Source organism: Sesamum indicum, linkage group LG12, assembly GCF_026168435.1.
Source record: "Sesamum indicum cultivar Baizhima isolate 11 linkage group LG12, ASM2616843v1, whole genome shotgun sequence".
NCBI lineage: Eukaryota > Viridiplantae > Streptophyta > Magnoliopsida > Lamiales > Pedaliaceae > Sesamum > Sesamum indicum.
In genome coordinates this window covers 12535360-12555443 of record NC_142668.1, presented here as the reverse complement: position 1 = coordinate 12555443, position 20084 = coordinate 12535360, and the positions used below count along the sequence as shown (strand labels likewise).

The following is a 20084-nucleotide window of genomic DNA, read 5'->3' as shown; positions in this document are numbered from 1 at the left end:
GATTTACATTAATTCTTGATTTTACATGAAATTACCAATGTTAATTGACTATTGTTTTAACAAACATTTGGCAACTTCAATGACTAAATTTTTTTGTCTTTAAGTGATTAAGGATCACATTGTGCATGCAAGGTTAAAACGGGAAATCAAACCATTTTCTCATACATATATGATTAATTATTTTAAGTCGTTAATTCCAATTAATTACACTGAACATAATTAATGACATAAACAAAAGCAATTAAAGTTGGTACCTAGCTGTTCTCATAATTTCATGATGGTGTCAAATAACCATAAAGATCAAATCTTGGCGCAGCACACGTTCACACAAGATTTTGTCCCACGAGCAAGGGAACGAGGTCCAGCAGGCACCAACTTGAACAAACTCCATTACCTTAATTAATCCACTTTTTAAACTAAGATTAATTTGACTTAACAGACCAAATTATGTGGTCCCTAAAATCGTGTTTCCATTCCACCATAACAAAACAAGTTGATATCGCCACTTTCATCTCATTTTAAATTCCACAAATATAGCTAGCTGTAATCACCGTATCGGTAAGCCAGGATCCTGCCTGAAATGCGACATTGTGGTCGTAGCTAGCCATGATTAATCAATATAAAGTACGTAGCTCTAGACTTCAATTCATGGCTATTACGCTCCATCATCCAATCATCAGTCCTATCCTAGAATGAACTAACATCTCCAAACATCACATGTGACGTGTCGCACATATACTCGACATTCTGTTAGATATAAACCACCATTTATATTATTGTTCAATACACGCTGAATGATTTGTCTGGCATGTCCTAATAACATCACTAATATTTTTCTTTTATTATGTATGGAATGCATTTCTAATAATTAATGAATGTGTTTTTCTTATAATGCACAAATATTTCTATGAATCTAAATACGCAAATCCTTGTATAACATATTAACATTTCTATACATTGATAATTTCAGTATAATTATATCGTATTCTTCAAATTTCATAAGAAAAAATTCATATACATAAACACATATATATATATGATGTTCGTATAATATGTGGCCGGTGTGTGTGTGAGCGTGCGCGTGAATCGTAAATCCTTACAGGGTGCTTTTTTCTTTCATCACGTGCAATCTCTTGATTCGGATATTGGCAGCAGAAGGAGAAGCTGTATCATAGATCAAGTTGTATGAAATTTTCAGAGTGTATTAATTAATATATATATATATATATATATATGTACGTGTCGGAGTTTAGTTATACATATACAGTAGTTGTAATGATGCAATTTCATCAGTGATTTGTGTCCCTCATCAGATCATTAATTTCTAAATAATTTCCATACTTGGGAGCTGTTGTCCTCTCATCATCACCACTACCGATCACAAATTTGAGTTACATAGAAAATCAGCTGGGGCCAAAAAATGAGTTGTGTTCCAAGTTTTATGTAATTAACAAAATATGTTGGAATTTATGTGGTTGGATCCAAACTATTCGGAAAACGATCAATAAATAAGATTATTAATTGTGGGATTAAAATAGATTAATAGTTAAATAAAAATACATAAATTAAAAAAAATAAAATTTCTAAGTATAAAAAATGATAATATTTAGCAATCACTCACTAACATTTTTTATTTACTCCGACGAATGTATTACCTTATTTAGGTTAGACATACTTTATTTTGTTGTTTAAATATAGTTAGATGAATTAGGAAAAAAGGGAAGATGGTACACGTGTATATCATCATGATCACACGTACGATTATGAAGATGGAAGGCATATACATTCAGTACTTTGGATTGTACTCTCTGATTACAAGTCCTTTCAATTGCATCAATATTCAGAGAAAATGATCAAGTGTTTTGGGTCCACCTAGGGTACGTACGTCCACTGGTGTAATGATTCAGTGTTGGTGTTGTCCACTTGTTGAAACAACTGGATAACCCCATAGTCCACCATTGCTCCAAAAAAGCCACATTTGTCTTTCATCTTTCCATTCCCAATTTGCACCACGTTAATTAAAGCTTGCTTTTCATATTTTTATGATTATTACTTATACCATGAGCCTAATACTGTAATTTCACCCCCCTTTCTATGCATAGAAATAGACAGCAACACATTAGGATGTAATGAAATTGCATCCAAGTGTTAATTATCTCGACCGGCCCTAATTCAGATCTTAACCCACTAGGCACAGGCGACTTCAATAAAAAATAAAAAATCAAAAATAAATGTATGTTTTAGAGTAGCAAATTAGGGCGATGAAATTAAATAAAAAAGAAAAAGAAGAAGATCGAGCGGGTCGGGAGGAAAAAATGCAATTTAATTCCCATTTCCCCCCTTTTTTTAGAGGTTTTAATATGTTATAGTATTTGAAAAATCAATTAACAACGAAGTAACAATTATTTATGTGAATATACATCCATTATAAAAGTAAATAAATATTTACATCTTTAGGGAATTAAGAGGATGAGTGCGTAGTCATGAGGCCTCAATTATAATTACAGATAGACAGAAAAGCCTTCCGCAATTTCAATTTTCAACCTAAAAATTTGATTTTGGTAACTTTAGGGATTAGAGAAGACGTACATTTCTTATATCTTTGTCTATATAATTGAGATTGAGACAATTTCACGCACATGTGCAAAGGGTTAGGGTTTGTGAGAGAGAAATTGATATTTTTAGTCCTCTAAGTTAGTTTTGGAGTATTTTGGCATCATCTACAAAGCATGTATTCAATTTTTTTGCCAAAATTGAAAATTCCTCAATTCCAAAAGTCACGTTACTATATAAAAAAAAATTGTATTTTCGCTACACTATAAATGTCCTACGACTTAAAAATCATAGTAAAACAAAATTATTAATCATGGTTAAATAAATCCCAAGCAAAAATTTAAATTTTTACCACGATGAATCAATATTCGCCATGATTCCTTATCATAGTCAAAATATTTGCCATGATTTTGGCCATGGCTAATGTTTGGCCACATTTGCAGAAACGACGACTAATGGCCGCTGCAGGGCCATTATTGATTTATAGTTGCCATAATTTTCTTCTTTTTAATATAATAATTAGCTGTAACGAAAAATCATATTTTTTCTAGTGCATATTGCTCACACAAGCTTTCTCCAACTAATGATGGGGGAAACCCCAATTTTAGAAGTGAAATGTCAAAAATACCCCTAATGAAGCATATTTTCGTCTTTTAAGAACTCAGAATCCGCACATTTGAGAGACAGGTTAGGTAGACTGAAACCCAGACTCATCAAAAGAAAGAAGACCCTGATATCTGAAAACCGTCCGATCGAGGACGTCTGCTTCTTAGATGAGGACACGTGGCCCAAACAACAGTGACCACCTGGGCCATATAAATACCCCGGCGCACAGTTATTTGAGGTATTTAGCTATTTTCGACCTACTTAGCTTTGATTGCACATTTTCTATTCGATTCATTTTTCTAACTTGAGCGTCGGAGGTCAAACTCTGGTACGAACCCGACGAGCCTCACACGCTTTCTTATCCTCAAGATCCAACACTGTCTTGATAGAATACGTAGCCGAACATTTAATCGCTGCGGAAGGTCGCTCATCTCGATTAAGATCACCAACAATATAAGAAATTTTCAGAAGAATATATACTCATCAAACTACTCAAATTAATCAAAAGACCGTTGTTTTAAATTTTCAGTACTGTTGATATATAGTAGGTAAAAAATTCCAATCTTATACCATGACTGGTCAAAATTACAATCACTAACATAAAGCTAGAGAAAATTCACTTGGGAAAGAGTAGATACTTGGAAAAAATTGCACTTTCGGTTCGGCACTTTGCGGGTTAACATTTTTGGCCCTCGAAATTGAAAAATATTACAAATATAGTCCCAAAACCTAACAGATTTATCCCACAAGATTAGTACATGAGACCACAATCATAACGCTTTTTAATCCTATGGTAACAAAAATACTATACTTGTAAAATACGGGGTTAAAAGTACAACAAGCCTTATCTTATATGAATAAAATACAATTTTTCTCGATAAATGATATCAACCAAATGAAAAGAATAAAACCCTTTCAAGTCCACCATCTAAATTAATTGGCATGGAACTTATTTATGGATAGAAGAAAGCCTATTATTGTGCATAATTGACCTAAAAAGTGATGTTCCTATCTCTTGAAGAGCCTATGTAAGAAAAATGTACTTGAAAGTAGGTATGGAGGATAAAACTGTCGCCGAGAACTTGGGCTTTTAATTTCTTTGTGATTTATCCTTTTCTTTCTTGTCATGAGTGTGCGTTTGATGGTGAATTTAGGCATAAGGGGGAATAGAGAGTAGTGCATTTTGGTGGCATCTTGTCCTCCTGAGTGACGGGTTATGTTGTCATAATGGGGAATTCTGCACTGGTCTTTATCCTCTTACTGTTTGTGCACATTTGTCGGTCAAGTGCTCCAAATTAATACACACTGTCATTTCATCAACCTTTATTTCCATCTCCTGAATTATTGCATGCTACCATGGTAATGGAGGAGAAAGGTTCATCCGGGTTGTCCTCCACGGGTCAGGGTTGTAGGATCGGCCCATATGTCAACCCGGTACGTGGATAATTCAAGTGGGTTTGAGTTTATTAAATTCATACCTGATTTGACTTTTTGATAGAATAGTTATAAAAAGGGAAGGGATTACAATAGTTATAAATTCAAGCCTTGTGTCTTGCCACCAACGACTCTTGAGTCTATGTCAGAAGCAATTTGGGTCGGGTCAGGGGGCATTTTGGGCATTCTATATATATATACATATATATATATATCCTGATTTGCCCACATCAGAGATTAAAAGCTTGCATTGTGTTTGGATTTGTATTTTGGAATAATTTAAAATATTTTAAAATAAGTGATGCAGGTTTGATGTCGGATTTGGGAGATAAAAATCACTGTTTATTGTCAAATCATATATTTTTATATATAAATATGTATATATAAATATGTATATATAAATATTTTATATTTAATGTTGTATTTTTGTCAGATAAAAATTAATATTTATTGTCAAATCATATCTGTTTAATATTATGTATATATATACTATATATAGAAAGTTGAAAATAAGAAAAACACGTAAAAACACAAAAATAAACATTGAGTGTGTTTTATCTTGTCTCCAAAAGTAAGAAGACACATCCAAACACAGCCTTGAATTCTCCTTTCTTGACGATAAATAACAAAAAATACACCTATATTGCTGATCTTGACCCTAGATTATTTGATTATGAATAGAGAAATTATGGTAATTAATTAATAAGGAGAATGAAAAGAGCCCTATACCTATATATAGGTCAGAAATCATAAAGGCCTATTACAATTCATGACCAAGGAGCGGTTCATAACAAAGATGCACAAAAAATCTATATGTCTGTAAGAAAAGATTAAGAGAGATATGATCAAATAGCGAGCATAATTAGAAATTATAAGCATTAACCCGACAAGATTCACTGAAACAATTAATTTTCTTGGTGGCTTTTTACAATATGATTAAGATTTGGAAATCCTGGTCAGGAGAGGGCCCTAATTGAAAAATCATGCCTGTCAAAAGAAATAATAATTAACCATTTTACTACAATAAGTGTCGTCACTGAATTCAGGTGTAAAAAAATTGGTAAAATGACCTGCATGCCTAAACCAATAAACCAAGAAATTATCATTTGTGAAGAACTTCCAAAATAGGAAAGGAAAATAAACTATTATATGTAATTAATTAAACTAATATTAGAAGTAAAGCATTATGGCAGTGGTTTTTGGAATTGAAGAGTGATGGAGGCAAGAAAAAAGGAGGACCCTTGGATGAGGCCACAGATCACATGATGGGAATAGCAAAAAAAAGGGGTTTGTCCCTCACTTTACAATGATGGGATTGGAAGAGTAGTGATAACATTTTAAGTGTGTTTGAGGCCCAAAATATTTCATTATGGCCTAGCATGTAGGAGAGGATAAATCCATTAATATAAAGTTGAAAACATGACAAGATGGATCCAAAGTAAGACTAAATTATTCAACCCCTAGCTATTATGATAAGTGTGTGTGTGTGTGTGTGTTTGATTCTAAAGCATTATGAGTGTATGTTCATAGTTAATCCCATGTTTAGATTCCCACTTTTGATTAGTGTAATGTTGTTTCATGTTCCCTAATCAAAACAAAAGTCTCCTAGTGGTGTAGAGTGTAGACCAAATATATATATATAAATGTAGGGTTTGAGACAAATGGTGATTGGTTTCATGGAGATAGAACCTTTTAGCCCATCGTTTCATGTCGCCGGCTAGGGATGCCGGTGGGGTCCGAAGAGGACAAACACCCGCTTGACCACCAAAGTACCCTAAGAAAAGTGTCCCTCTTTTACAAGATGATTGAGGTCATATGGAGAGGTGTATATTTGTGCCTACTTTTCAAAAGTTATGTAGATTTTGCTTTGCTCTCTCTCTCTCTCTCTCCTTTTCTTTATTACATAAAGAATTGGTTTTCCAAATTGATATGATATGGTAGCAATTGTGGAATGGCAATGAACCAGGTAATGTGGGGAACACATTCATGCAGAAGTTGAAGAAAACATATTATGTACATAATATCCACACAGACACATAGCTATGTTGCATGACTTTGTTTCTTCCATTTGTGTTGCCTCAGGCCATTACCATATTTCCCATTACAAACAGTTCTAAAAAGGGTGGTGGACCATTTCTAAATTGGCAAAGTATGTTGGGTTGTCTAGATAGTGCTTTGACGTAGGTATATGAAATTACGACACAACTTCTAGGGTTTTAACCCAAATCAGATTTATTTGAATTTAAGTTATAGTATGCTTTATTTTTCATATATTCACACATCATGTTGTTCATACAAAAATGAAAAGGTCTTATAATTTCAACAAACTCACAACACTAACTGTAATGTACTAGCATGATTTGATTTGGAATCGCACAAAATTAAGATGGGAAAGATAGGAGGAGAAGGAGGAACTGAAATTGATCATATGCCCCACGAACAAGTGCAACTAAAAAAGGAAGGTAGTGTGTCATGTCTCCCTTTGAATGAGTCCATGAAGAATGGGGAGGAAATTTGCATAATTGTGTTTTCTTTCAACTATCCTTTTGCCCCCACTCCCCTCTTCCTCATGGAGAGAAGTCTGATCAACATCTGCTCTGCTCTGCCCCCACAAACAAAATCCTTATTTAAAGCTCATACATAGTAGGTGTAGGTTACAAGTATCTAGACACAGGTCTATCTGTAAACCATAACCCTCTCTCTATATCTACCATTAATTACAAAATTTGTGGCTTCTTTTCTTTACTCAATTCTTCAGATATTATCCACACTTTCTCATCATTGAACAGTCACTCATCAATTGTCACTTGGAAACTAGTAGAATATTTCCTCAAATGCATAACCACACCATCATGGGGTCCAAGCAAACAGCTGTATTCTTGGACTAATCACTCCTTCCAATGTCCTTGTCTTCCCCCTAAATACAGAGGGGTTTGGTGGGAGTGTTGGGGATTTTAATGTTCCAGAAGCAAAAAAAAATCAAATGGGCACCAAAACAAATAGCACCTCAAGCCCAAATTTTTATTTCTGCATAGAGTCAAAACTCCAACTCAAGATGCTCCTAGAAAATGGGGTACTCAACAGTGGTAATGATGAATGGACCAGATGTGTTGCACTTTGACTGATCCAAGAATTTCGCTGGAAAATATGATTATACTGTTCATTCCAAACTTCCAGAATCATTCACTTCTGATTTGATTACAGTGGGACTTCATGAATGAATTTTGAGAGATAACAGATAATGATGCAAGGTTTTTGCAAGATTCTTCCGCCCAGTGTAGTTTTTAGGAACGATACAAGTACCATCATACTTATGGTAAAACTGAACATTCCAGAAACCAACAGAACCATTATACTTATGCGGAAACTGAACATTCCTGAAGCCAACGGAAACTATAAAAGTACATTCAGTAGCGATTGCAGGAATTTTCAGTTATCAGAAATGTCCAAGGTTAATAGATTCAAGACTTCTATAAAACCTTCACCTAACAAACCAATGGGGGATTGCAATTAAGATGAATCTACCATGACTTTTAGACTTTTCATACATAAAGACAAGCTCCGTTACTAATGCAACAGAGCTGTCGAGTCCCCTAACGGGAGCTAACACATGGTGAAGTATATAGCATTTTGAATAGAGGCAATAGCAGGACCTACTCAATGCATCGCACACCACATGCTTGGAAACTTAATACGCTTGCAGGTCTAGATAATAAACAACAGAAAAGTCGTATAACAGACTCATTCTACTACAAAGGAAACCTGAACTAATAAATGAACATGCCCTAAAAAGTGAAGATAATGTAACACACAGAAAATAGTTTCATTGTGAGACTTTCTAATTGATATTGCAGTCTTGGTGGAAAACAGACACTTCTCCGTTCCAACTACAACTAGCAACTACATTGGGCAAGGTAGGATGGAATACAACATCTATGCATGCTTGATTATATGCCTTAACTTTTTTTAGAAGCTTTGATGTTTTTGAGTTATAAAAGTAGATAAATCCATCAGAGGAGCCAGAGGCCAGTATCCTTCCGTCCAAACTGAAATTGCACTTGATAGGGAAACCATAAACACCATGACTTTCATATCTCTTGTACTTGTCAAGTTTGAATGGGGATCTGGTAGAGAATATGGCAATATAGTTTCCATTTGATTGTGCAATAAAGTATGGCTCCAGTGGGTGGCATCTGATGCAGGGGCATGTGTATGCTTCTGCATAGACCTGACAAGTAACAAGGTAGTTATAAAAATAGCAGAATCTGAAACATGAAATGCAGTATATCACCCGCAGCATTAAGCCAGAAAGAATGAACACGCAAGTTGCCATTGAAGATCATAAAAACTGAAAGGAACAAAAAGAGTCTTAGTCCTGACTGGTAGAAAATAAAGATTGACATATAAATACATGAACTTGAGATCATCAATGCCCAATTCTCATGAGAACGCCAGGAGAAATTTTGAACTTTATGGAGAAAATAGGCCAAACAGCTTCCCCCCATGTGTCTACAAGAGTACTGTAAATATACCAACCGTATCTTTCCAATCCCAGCGGTTATCATGGTGCACCTTAAACTAGGTTATTCAGTTCGGTAAACTGCACCAAATTTCAGTACACCATTCATACCGAATCGAATTAGCCAGTTTAGTTCGGTTATAGCCGAATTTTTTTCTGGTTCGGTTTGGTTGAAAACCGAATTTATATTAAAAAAGAACTGCCATTATATAATTTTTAAATCTGCCATTTTATGTTTTAAGTTTAAATTAAAAATAAATAGAAATTAAATTATAATATTAAATATAATTTATATATATTAATATATTTTGTAGAATTATATAGAATTATAATATATATATGTAATATAACTTTTAATAATTCGATAATTCAGTTGTTACGTTAAACCGAATTGGAATACTGGTAGCGACAGAATGTACCAATTTTTTTAAAAAAAAACAAGAAACTGAATCGAATTCTCGATTCGGTTTTCGTTACGAACCCAATTTTCTGTTCCGTCAGTTTTCCAATGGTTTACCAAACTTTGCACGCCCCTACCATAAACCATTTAATACTGTAAAATAATAATACCAAACTCTGTTAAGGCTGCTTACATTCTCCAAGGGAAAATCATCTACATGATAGTAATTTACTTTGTAATGTATTGATGAGTCCAAACAGAACAAGGAATAAGAAGAAGAGGAATTCATGCATAGAACCAGAAGTTCACCTGATTGGATAGTGGCACTTGTCGGGAAACATCCCAAACGATGATTGAATTTTCACTGAGGTTGCTTTTGGACACATCACTTGATGTGATTAAATTCCTGCCATCAACTGTGAACTCCACATCAAGGATTGACCCAAGACTTCGTACATATTCATGGACCACTGTGCCAGTCCTAGTATCCCACAGTTTAATCAGGCCTTTTGATCCTCCAGAAACGAAAAGATTGTAGTTGTCCGGACTAAACTTTACAACTTCTACAATTTGATCCTCCTTGAAAACCTGAGCCTCTATTCCTTTCTCAACATCAACCAATCTTGATGTGCAATCGTAACCACAAGAGAGCACAGACAATCCTTGCTGTGACCATTTCACATCTTTTACTGCTGCATGGTGATAATTTAATATACGTGCTCGTTTTTCTCCTCTACTCCATACGTTCCAAATGGAAACAGTATGATCCATTCCCGCAGATGCAAGAAGATGAGCTGCAAACTAACTTCATAGAATAGATAAAAAAATCATAGCATGATAAAAACAACAGATTCTATCAACAGGTGAACCTACTAATATATAAGAGACTTTAGTACTTGGCAACAATATTGACACGAGGAAGGAAAAATAAAATCAATCCTCAATAATAAATACTCATAAATTATACAGAAACACAATGCCAGCAGCAATACATTCGATCTAGACGAAAGTTCTAGCTTGTGTTGCCCTTCAGTTTTCAGTTTATCATACATCCTAAAAGCTTTCCTTCATGAACTGCTTCAAAGAACATCACTCAAGATAAAGATACTATTGCAGATCAAATGAGAAATATCAGACTTTCAATTAGAAGGCACAACTGCATCAGCGAATACAATTTTCCAGAAACAAGCGCAGAGAAGGATATGAGTTCAGCATATCAGAATAATAACTATTTTTTTCAAAGCATACAATGTCAGAATGTTTTCAAAACAAGAACTCTTATTTGATATATTAGTTCATTGTTTACAAGAAATTGAAGTCCCGATAGACTCAGAAGCAGAAATATTAGAAGTGGAACAATATCAGCATCCTTAAGTGAAATCTGTACGGCACATAAAGTACTTACCATGAGTTGTAGACCATTGCACACCATTGACAGGCTTAACGTGCCCATTGAGAGCTGAAGAAAGTGATCGAGGTGTTTGATTGGAGACTGCACTGCCCTTCATATGCTGCTTCAATGTTGTCAAAATACCATGCGGTACATCTGAATCTGAAAGGCTTCCCATGCCTGTAGAAAATTGATTGCCCTTAGAAAATCATGTAGCTGACAGTCACACTTTCTTTTTTCCTTTCAACAAAATGAAAGATGTGAAAATGTATGTAAAAGTTTAACTAAATCGTCAATCCAGCTCTGCATAACATATATTCTTGATGATAATAAAAGAAATAGCAGTAAGAATAAGAAAAATTGGAAAATAAAAGAAAGTAGGGGTGTAATATGACTATCGTGGACATACTCATCCATTATAAAAGCTTACACATCTACCATGCCAACACTAGTACAACAGACCATGGAAATCCCTAAAAAATTAGACACAGTGAAAATCGTTAACAGCTATTCTAGTAAGTACATTATACGTCTTTGTATGTGCACAATTTCTTCATTTACATACAAAACTTGATAGGATATCAAATAAAAAGTAAATCTTTTTACATGTGTTTCTCAATATTATTTTCAGGCCCTGATTCATATTAATCAGGCTTTATATATATTAAGTTCTAGCCGTTAAGATATTTGTGAGCTCCGTACATCTGTTCATCAAACACAAGTTCGAAACTTTATTAATTTAGGGCGAGTAGTTTCGCCCTCTTCAACATTCACGCCCATTGATCTGAACCCACAGCCATAACTATAAACTGTGCTTTCTGATTTGCGAAGAGAAAGAAAATTTCAGATTAGCTAGTAGCACCGAGTAAGAGGTGGCAAAAATGTGATGTATAGACATCAGAATTCAAAAAACAGAGAAAATTGGAGTAAACGAGTGAACCTGGTGATATATCGAAATCACCCGCGTTTGAGTCAGTTCGTGCCGACTCCATACCAAGGGCTGCTCTTTGTCGCTTAGATATGTATCGTCCGGGTATCGGAGCCTCGGTAGGGAGACTCGGAGGGAGATTAAGGGGCATCTGGATCGCACTCGCCATCGGTTTCTCGGGTCTGATCCGCTTGGGAGGAGGCACATATGGATTCGAGTGTCCGGATCCTCCGCCAGCATCGTCGTCGTCGTCGTCGGAAGCAGTTGCATACGCTTTGGAAAGAAGATCCATTCTGGTATGGCGCTCCGATTTTGAGCCACGATTTAATGTTTAAGCGATAATCGGCCCAAATCTCTGAGCCCACTACTGTATCCTAACTTGCTCCGGATAGGCCCATCTTTTAGTGGAGATAGTATATGGGCCCAAGACCAATAACTCCAAGCCCAGAAAGCTTGATTAAATAGGGGAAGAGTGAATAATATGTGTTAATATATAAAAGAAATTACTAACTACAAGCGGTGGAAAGTGGATCTGTGTAGGCCCACAGTCAGTAGGCCCAGCCCACTTATTCTAGTCCAGAGTCTATCGGTAAATACCTAACAAAGTAACACGTTTTATTTCAAAATTCAGTGAATGCATGAAACACGTTAATGATTCAAAAATGATGTCATTCCCAACGCAGCACACCGTTTGGCTAGTCGTTATTTCCTTAAAATCGTGCTTTTCTCGTAAGTGCCGATGTTATTTACAAATTTTTTACATTCTTTTTAACTTATATTTTTTATTCAAGTTTTTAGGTCTTTTAGCGAGAATTCTTTATATATTTATAATTTATTTATAAATAAGTACAAAAATATCAAACACGATATAATGAAATCCTTATTGTTGACGTGATATGATTAACATTATCAGATATTTTTTTTACACTTAATTCATATAAGACAAAATCTCTTCATAACGTAATTGGTGTTGCGCAGACTAAGTGTGTGGAGGAAGATTGATAACATGATGAATAGTTGTATGTACTTGATGCATAAAACATCCCACTCTCCAAGTCCATTCATAATGTCAATTATGAGATACATGTGTTAGTATCATGCATTTTTCTAGGATGAAATTATTGGTCTATTCATGATTTTCACTAATTAGCTAGGGCCATGTAGGGGAACTTTGATTAGCTAAATCTACAAGGCAATTAATTTGATTCATAAATGAATTACAAAAATTCTTTCTCACATCAAACTTGATCAAATCATATCTATCACTAACCAAATATGATATACTTGTTATGTAATTGATCACTTTCTTTATACTCCAATTACAAATAAATGTATTGCACTTGCCATATAATTTATTCAAATTTAACCGAATCAAGTCCAAACCAAATTCTTTCGATGCATTAGCGATGTTTTCTGTTACTATTAGTAGCTTTTAATAACAAATTAGGGTTTTACGAATGTTATACGCTCGATGTTAAGTAATATCTTGGTTAGTTAGATGATTGTCACATATTTTACTTTTTAAGCCTCATTATGCACGGTATTATCCATCTAACTTCATATGAGTTTCACGATTTTGTTTTGAAAAAACACCTAACTATGGAAAAAAGACCTTGGGTTTTATAAACTACTCAATCTCCTTATCTGCAACAAATATACCTACATCATTAGCCCCTAGACAAGGCGCTTGGAATGGGCACATGACCTTGTTCTAACAGACGGCGCTGAAACACGTGGTCAGAAACATATCGACGCCCTATTGCACGGAATATATTGTTCGCCCTGTCTTTGTATGAAACACACATTTTTATCTAAAAAAAGGCATTTTAATAGGACAAAATCGTACGACTCCTTCCTTATAGAATCAAAGCTAAAGCAAACAATACCTTGCTACAGGATGATTCGGCTAAAACCTCCTCCTTTTTGAGGCACTTTTTCAAAACAAAACCGTAAAGCTCATACAAAACTAAAGTGGAAAATAATGAAGGGGCGGATTAAGTCACAACCCACATAAAAAATTAAAGGTAAGAGACAATATGGGGTAAAATTCATCTTACCCCCCTGTGATTCCCAAAATGTTCAAATAGGCCTTTGTGATAAAAAAAAAAAAAAAAAGAGTACTATATAACCCCTTTGTATTATTTAAAAAGATGCACACTGCCCCCTAGTGCATTTGAACATAAATCTTATGTTACAATGACAAAAATGCCCTTGTAAATCAACGGTTTATATTTGATCTGATCTAAATTTGTGACTCAAATTTAATCATGTTAATAGAAAATAAAAATATATTATTTTAATACAATGGCAATTATATATTTTAATATATAAATATGTATATATATAGGCAATTATATATTTTTAATATATAAATATGTTTATAACCATAAATTTGTATCTATATCTATATATTCTATATCTAGTTTTCTTCTCCTCCCATATCTCCGTCGTTCGACCACCTCTCAACGCGAACTTACCACTTTTGAAAAGTCTGTTTGACAGCAAGCATTTTGATACCCCATCCACTGCAAATATCCAATCCGTTGATGAGTTATCTCTATTTTTGTGCTAAAAAACACCTAACCGGCGCCTCCCATCTTCTATTGCTTTTTTTCTCTGCCATCCGACCATTTCTCTACACAAGCTTACCTTCGATAGAAAGTCCGTCCAACATCGAGTATTTTGATACCTCACCAGCCGGAAATCTTCAATCTTTTAGTGAGTTATATCTATTTTTATGCTAAAAAACTCTAACCCGCGCCCCCTTCTTCTATCGTTTTTTTCTCCATCGTCCGACCACCTCTTGACGGGGGTCTACCACTGTTAGAAAGCCCTTCCGACAATGAGATTTTGACATTCCACCCACCGCCAATCTCCCGTCCGTCGACGAGTCATCTCTATTTTTTTGCTTTATATTCTTTTAGGTTTCTTTATATATATATCATATAACTTAAATTATCTTTCTTTATACTATATTTTTAAAATATGTATAATTTAAAAATAAGGGTAGTCATTTAGAGTGAAAAAATTCTTACCTGGTCACATTTTTAGTGTGTGAGATATAATCTTAGAGGATAAGGGATAATATGTACCTTTTTAAATTACATAGAGGGTTGTATAATCTTTTTTTTTTATTGTTATTATTATTATTACAGAGGTCTATTTAAACATTTTAGGTATCAAATAAGATAATATGAATTTTACCCGAGAATCATCTATACATTTATTGCACAAAAACTAGTCGGATTTTATCCCGAAACTTTAAAATTTGGGAGATCAAATTGTCCAGATCTAATCGTTATTTATTTATTGAAGAAAAAGAAAAAACTTGACAAGATGTAAACCATTACATATCTCATCATTCTCGGAGGAAGGAAAGGAAATCATGTCTCACATCCAACCATTTGGTCAATTGGATTTAACCCAGAATTCCATAGAAATGGGCCCAACAATTGACCAAATTTCAGCACACCACATCAAAATACCTGGGATTCAAGAAGAAGAAGAAAACGACTAATTTTTATGATGACAAGAAATGTGCGATCTCACTCTAGTCAAATTACTTGTCTGACGCACACTGCTACACTCACCTCCGACTTCAAGAAAATTCAAAAACTAATAACTCAATTATGAGACTTATCACATGACTTGTCCCTTTATTTGAATATTGGATATGGGGTGTAAATGAGTAAAATAAGACTCTATTCAAACTCATAAATTAATTTTAAAATTTAAATTCAAATTTAATGAATATTATTATATTCAAACTCAAATACAGATCCATTAAGAAAATATAGACCCAATTTGGACAGTGTAGAGATTAAAGAAAAAAAAAATAAAAATCTACTTCGAAAAAGTTTATTATTATTTATTTTATGATTATTGATATATTGATTTATTGATCTAATTATGGATATATTGCTCGAATTCTAAATATTTTAAAAAAATATCTGAAATCCCAACATGATACATACTAAGTGAAAAATGAAAACATTAGACAGCAGATGACCTCCAGATAAGTCAATGTCCAACATCATTCCAGCTGATGATGCTTAATTCGAGGGTTGAAATAAATCAATCTATGACTCAACGAAGTGATATGTTGATCTATGATTATTTTTCTAAAAAGTCACATCCAATCCCATCAAGATATCAATAATCACTTAATGATTCTATTCTAGGATCAATAAAGTGGAACAAATTAGATACCTATGTATTTGGTGTCAATTTGCACAAAAATCTGCAATTTTGCATTAAAAATCTTAAGTATAACATTTTTCTTTCAATTACTTAGATTTATCTTTGTGTTATGACTAGTAATCAATAATAAAAATACTACTAACCAATATTTAAACATTTAATGATAAATAAATTTATCAGCAAATATTAATAATTGATGGGGACTAGGCTAACCCTATTAAAAAATTCGAGTATAACTACTGTTACAATTGAATAACTGAATCCACCAAGATAGGTGAGTTCAGTTATCGGCAAGAAGGAGCCCAATCGAGGGGATTAGGGATTTAGAACAGGCAGTGGTTTCAAGCGATGGTGCTTCAAATTGAACCTTGATGGCATCGACTTGAGATGCCGTGGGCTTTAAATGACGATGGTGCTTCCAAGTGACTTCAAATTTTAATCCATCGATGAAGGGTTACATTAATCCAAACTTCAATCAATAATATAATGCAAAACTTTAATACAAAATCCCTTAAAAAATTATAATAAATTAACATAAAGTAAGAAAGAAACAAGCAATCACAAATTTAATAAACTGGTGATGATGATGATGATGGGCAGGGTCTCGGTGGCCGGAATGTAGGCGGTGCGCGCCTTTTACATACTTTGAGCTGGTTGACCCCTAATTTAAAAAATGAGTGATGGGTGGATGGCCATGGAATTGGGAAAACTCTCAACAAAGTGGACTAGGAAAAAGTCATAGTACTCTGTACTTCCCCACCCACCCCTACACCTACACCTACCCCATCCTTCCCTATAAAATCTGTACTCTGTTCTTTTTTCCTGGTTCTTAACATATTTCAAGTGTGTGAGTGAGTGTGACATGTTTCCCCTTACAAGATTGAAAAATCTGCAGGGACCATGACTTCTTGTTGAAATATTCCTTCCCTTGTCTCCTTTGTCATCTTCTACACCTCAACCTTCTCTCATCATTACGTCATTTTCATTACAACATTAACATATATGAATATGACTATGTTGAAATTAAATTGATTACTTCCCCTCGATGATCAAATCCTAGGTATGTGGGGGAGATTGGAACTTTGTGTTGGTTTCAAATCATGCCTTTTTATTGTGGGACGTTTGATTCATGATTAAGTGTGTGGTTTTGGGGCTTAGGTGTTTATACATTCCTTAAGATTTCTAATTATTTGGATTTTTGTACAATGCATTTTGACAGCGGGTTAAATGCAATTTACCCTCTATAATATATTGTATGAAAAAATATTTTTATGCAAAAAAAATAATAAATTATTTTTCTATATTTCAGAAAATGAAGCAAATTACCCCCTATTTTTTAAAGGATAATTAGCTTCATTTTTTAAAACACGATCGGCTAATTTCTCATATTATAAAAGAATAAATTGTATTTTTTCCTTTTGGTGGCATCGACATTAGTCATCTAATCAACTCATTAATCTTTTTACTGGAATTTTATGACGTTGATCTGTTCATATAATTTTTACATAAGTGATATTATATTATGCATAAGTAAAGTATATTTCGAGATATATGGCTTCTTTTTCTTTTCTTTAATCAAAATTACGCCATTAATTATATTGATGTCTTAAAAAAATAAAAAAAATATATCGATTTAATCTATACATCAATATAGAGAAGAACAATGAAATAAATTAAAATAAACTCACATAAGGTGAAACGAATACCAACATGTCCGATAGGACTCGAACATATGATCTCGAATTTGTTAGTGAAACCTCAACCTTAATGATTAAGTCAAAAAAAAATAGACAACAAGGAATAGAAAATACAATATTAATTTGAAATAGTTTAATCGAATTAGCACTTCAATTTTGTTGCCAAATCACTTCCCTATTTGGGAAATAGTGACAGGTGATAAGTAATGATACCTTAAACCTAATGGTTTTGGGCATACATGAAACATGATATCTATTAATGTTAGGCTCTTTATGAACATATAGTGATGCAACCAAGACAAAATAAAACCATGATTAAGGTTGTTTAATATGAAGGAAAAGCAAACGCAAATGCAAATGCAGGCGAAAGGAAATGAGTAGAGACAGACAGCAACAGGAGATTTGATTCACGCCCAAGTTATGTTTAATTAAAGCTGTTAACATGTGCGCATGATTGGACGCTGGGAGGAAACCTAGTATTCAGGAAATTAACCTACTTGATTACAAATTTCCAACCATCATTACACTTCAAAATTATAGTGATAACCCAATGTCTTAAAAGGCCTCGCTTGTTAATTTTCTATGTATGTTTTTGCCTTTACATTTTTATTTTATTTAAAAAATAATAATATAATTTCTCTATATAGTTTCTTTTGTTCATTACATTTTTCTTGAAAACCCTTTTTTTGTGTTTTTTAGTCTCAAATTTTTTATGGTAAGGAAATACTAATATAATTAATTTAGCTCGTTTTTTATTTATAACAATCTGTTTTGAGTTTTTGCCTTCGATTTTATTTCACAATCTTTCTTATTATAATTAGCTTATTAACATCATGTTTTTTTTTAGTTGTAGAATCGATATTACATGATTATATCAATAATTTAATAAAGTGAGTTATGCATACAAAAGGTTCTATCAATTCTCAATATAATAAAGAATTATGAAATAAATTCATATAAAAAAAAGATAAATACTAATACGTTCCATAAAACTTAAATCCATAACCTCAAATTTATTCATAAAATTTTAACTTTAACCAGCAAGTTTCGACATCGACATCACATCGTGGCCTATATTTATTGAAACTTATAAATATGATGCCCTACCTCTTGAGATACAACTGATACATGGGGGCATCTTTTTGCATTATGATCTTTTGAACATACATGATTAATTTAATATTTTTTTATAAGTTTAATGAAAAAAATCACGATTGGCTTGATCCTCTCATCACTTCACGTTCTGATATTATCTGTAACATCTAAAGTTATCAGTATAGGTATGACATGAAAAAGTTCTAACAAAGATTATATTAATAACTAATTTAATTAATGTCACGAAAAGATCATACTACTAATTAACTTAATTATGTATGATACGCAACAATAAAATTATAACATAGCATTCTTAATATATAATGTACCATCCTTTAGGTACTAGACTTTGACGTGTACAACTTACGATTAATATAACAAAACTTATCATTACAACATTTATGCTTACGGGGTTAGATGGTAAACATCATGGAAAAGAAGAATCTGCCCGTCCAGAACAACAAATTGTAAAAATAACACTGAAATCTGTATGCTTTTTACCCAAGTTTGATTCGCGTTGAAAATCGATGTCTCCTAATGGTAATTTTCATTCGATCCTCAGAAAAAAAAGAAAAAAAAAAAAGAAGGGAGGTTTTTAGGCTTGTTGGGTAATCATCAACTAAGATTTTTTAATACAAGTTACAAAGTAACAAATGTTGTACCACTAAATAAAGTGGTTGGATGTACTTTTATAGGGAGAATTGGGACCACTTTTCAAGTCCACTTGGCATAATCCTATGTAATTCGATGTAAGATAATCAATGATTCACGAGTCAGACTGAGTCGAGTAAAACCCAACCCAAATAAGAAACGCATAATCTCCAGGTAAAAATAAAAATTTTATCTGTACGTAGGGAATATTTTGTTTCATTTTCATTCTTAATATGATATATCCCATCAAAGGAACTCAAATTTATGAGATCTATTGATTATATTTTCTTTCATAGGCCCAAAATTTATTACGTAGATCTAAATATTTGTTGGCATATTTCTATAAATATCGATATTCTTTTCGACTTGATTCGTTATAACTTAAAAATAAAAATTGCAACGAGTTTCATATTTTTAAGTATTCATCTTTACTTTAATTTAAATGAACTCTTAACGTGATTGACCAACCCAAATACAACTTGGACCCAAAGAATACGAACATTTTTGTAAAATACAATTTGGCAAAAGTGAAAAAAGAGGAGGGATGGGAGGTGTGAAGTGTGAACATAGGAGAGTGAGACTAATGAGTAATTAGAAAAACAAAGGGCAGG

General features: G+C 33.4%; 1 protein-coding gene across 1 annotated transcript; it reads right to left on the bottom strand.

Annotated features, from left to right (window-relative positions):
* Positions 1 to 8270: 8270 nt before the first annotated feature.
* Positions 8271 to 12151, bottom strand: LOC105174792 (Transducin/WD40 repeat-like superfamily protein). The gene is made up of 4 exons (XM_011096984.3): positions 11843 to 12151; positions 10918 to 11082; positions 9822 to 10306; positions 8271 to 8821 (listed from the first exon to the last, which is right to left on the bottom strand). The coding sequence occupies exons 1-4, from the start codon at positions 12120 to 12122 to the stop codon at positions 8432 to 8434; spliced, it is 1320 nt and encodes a 439-aa protein (XP_011095286.1). The 5' UTR covers positions 12123 to 12151; the 3' UTR covers positions 8271 to 8431.
* Between the last annotated feature and the right edge of the window lie 7933 nt (positions 12152 to 20084).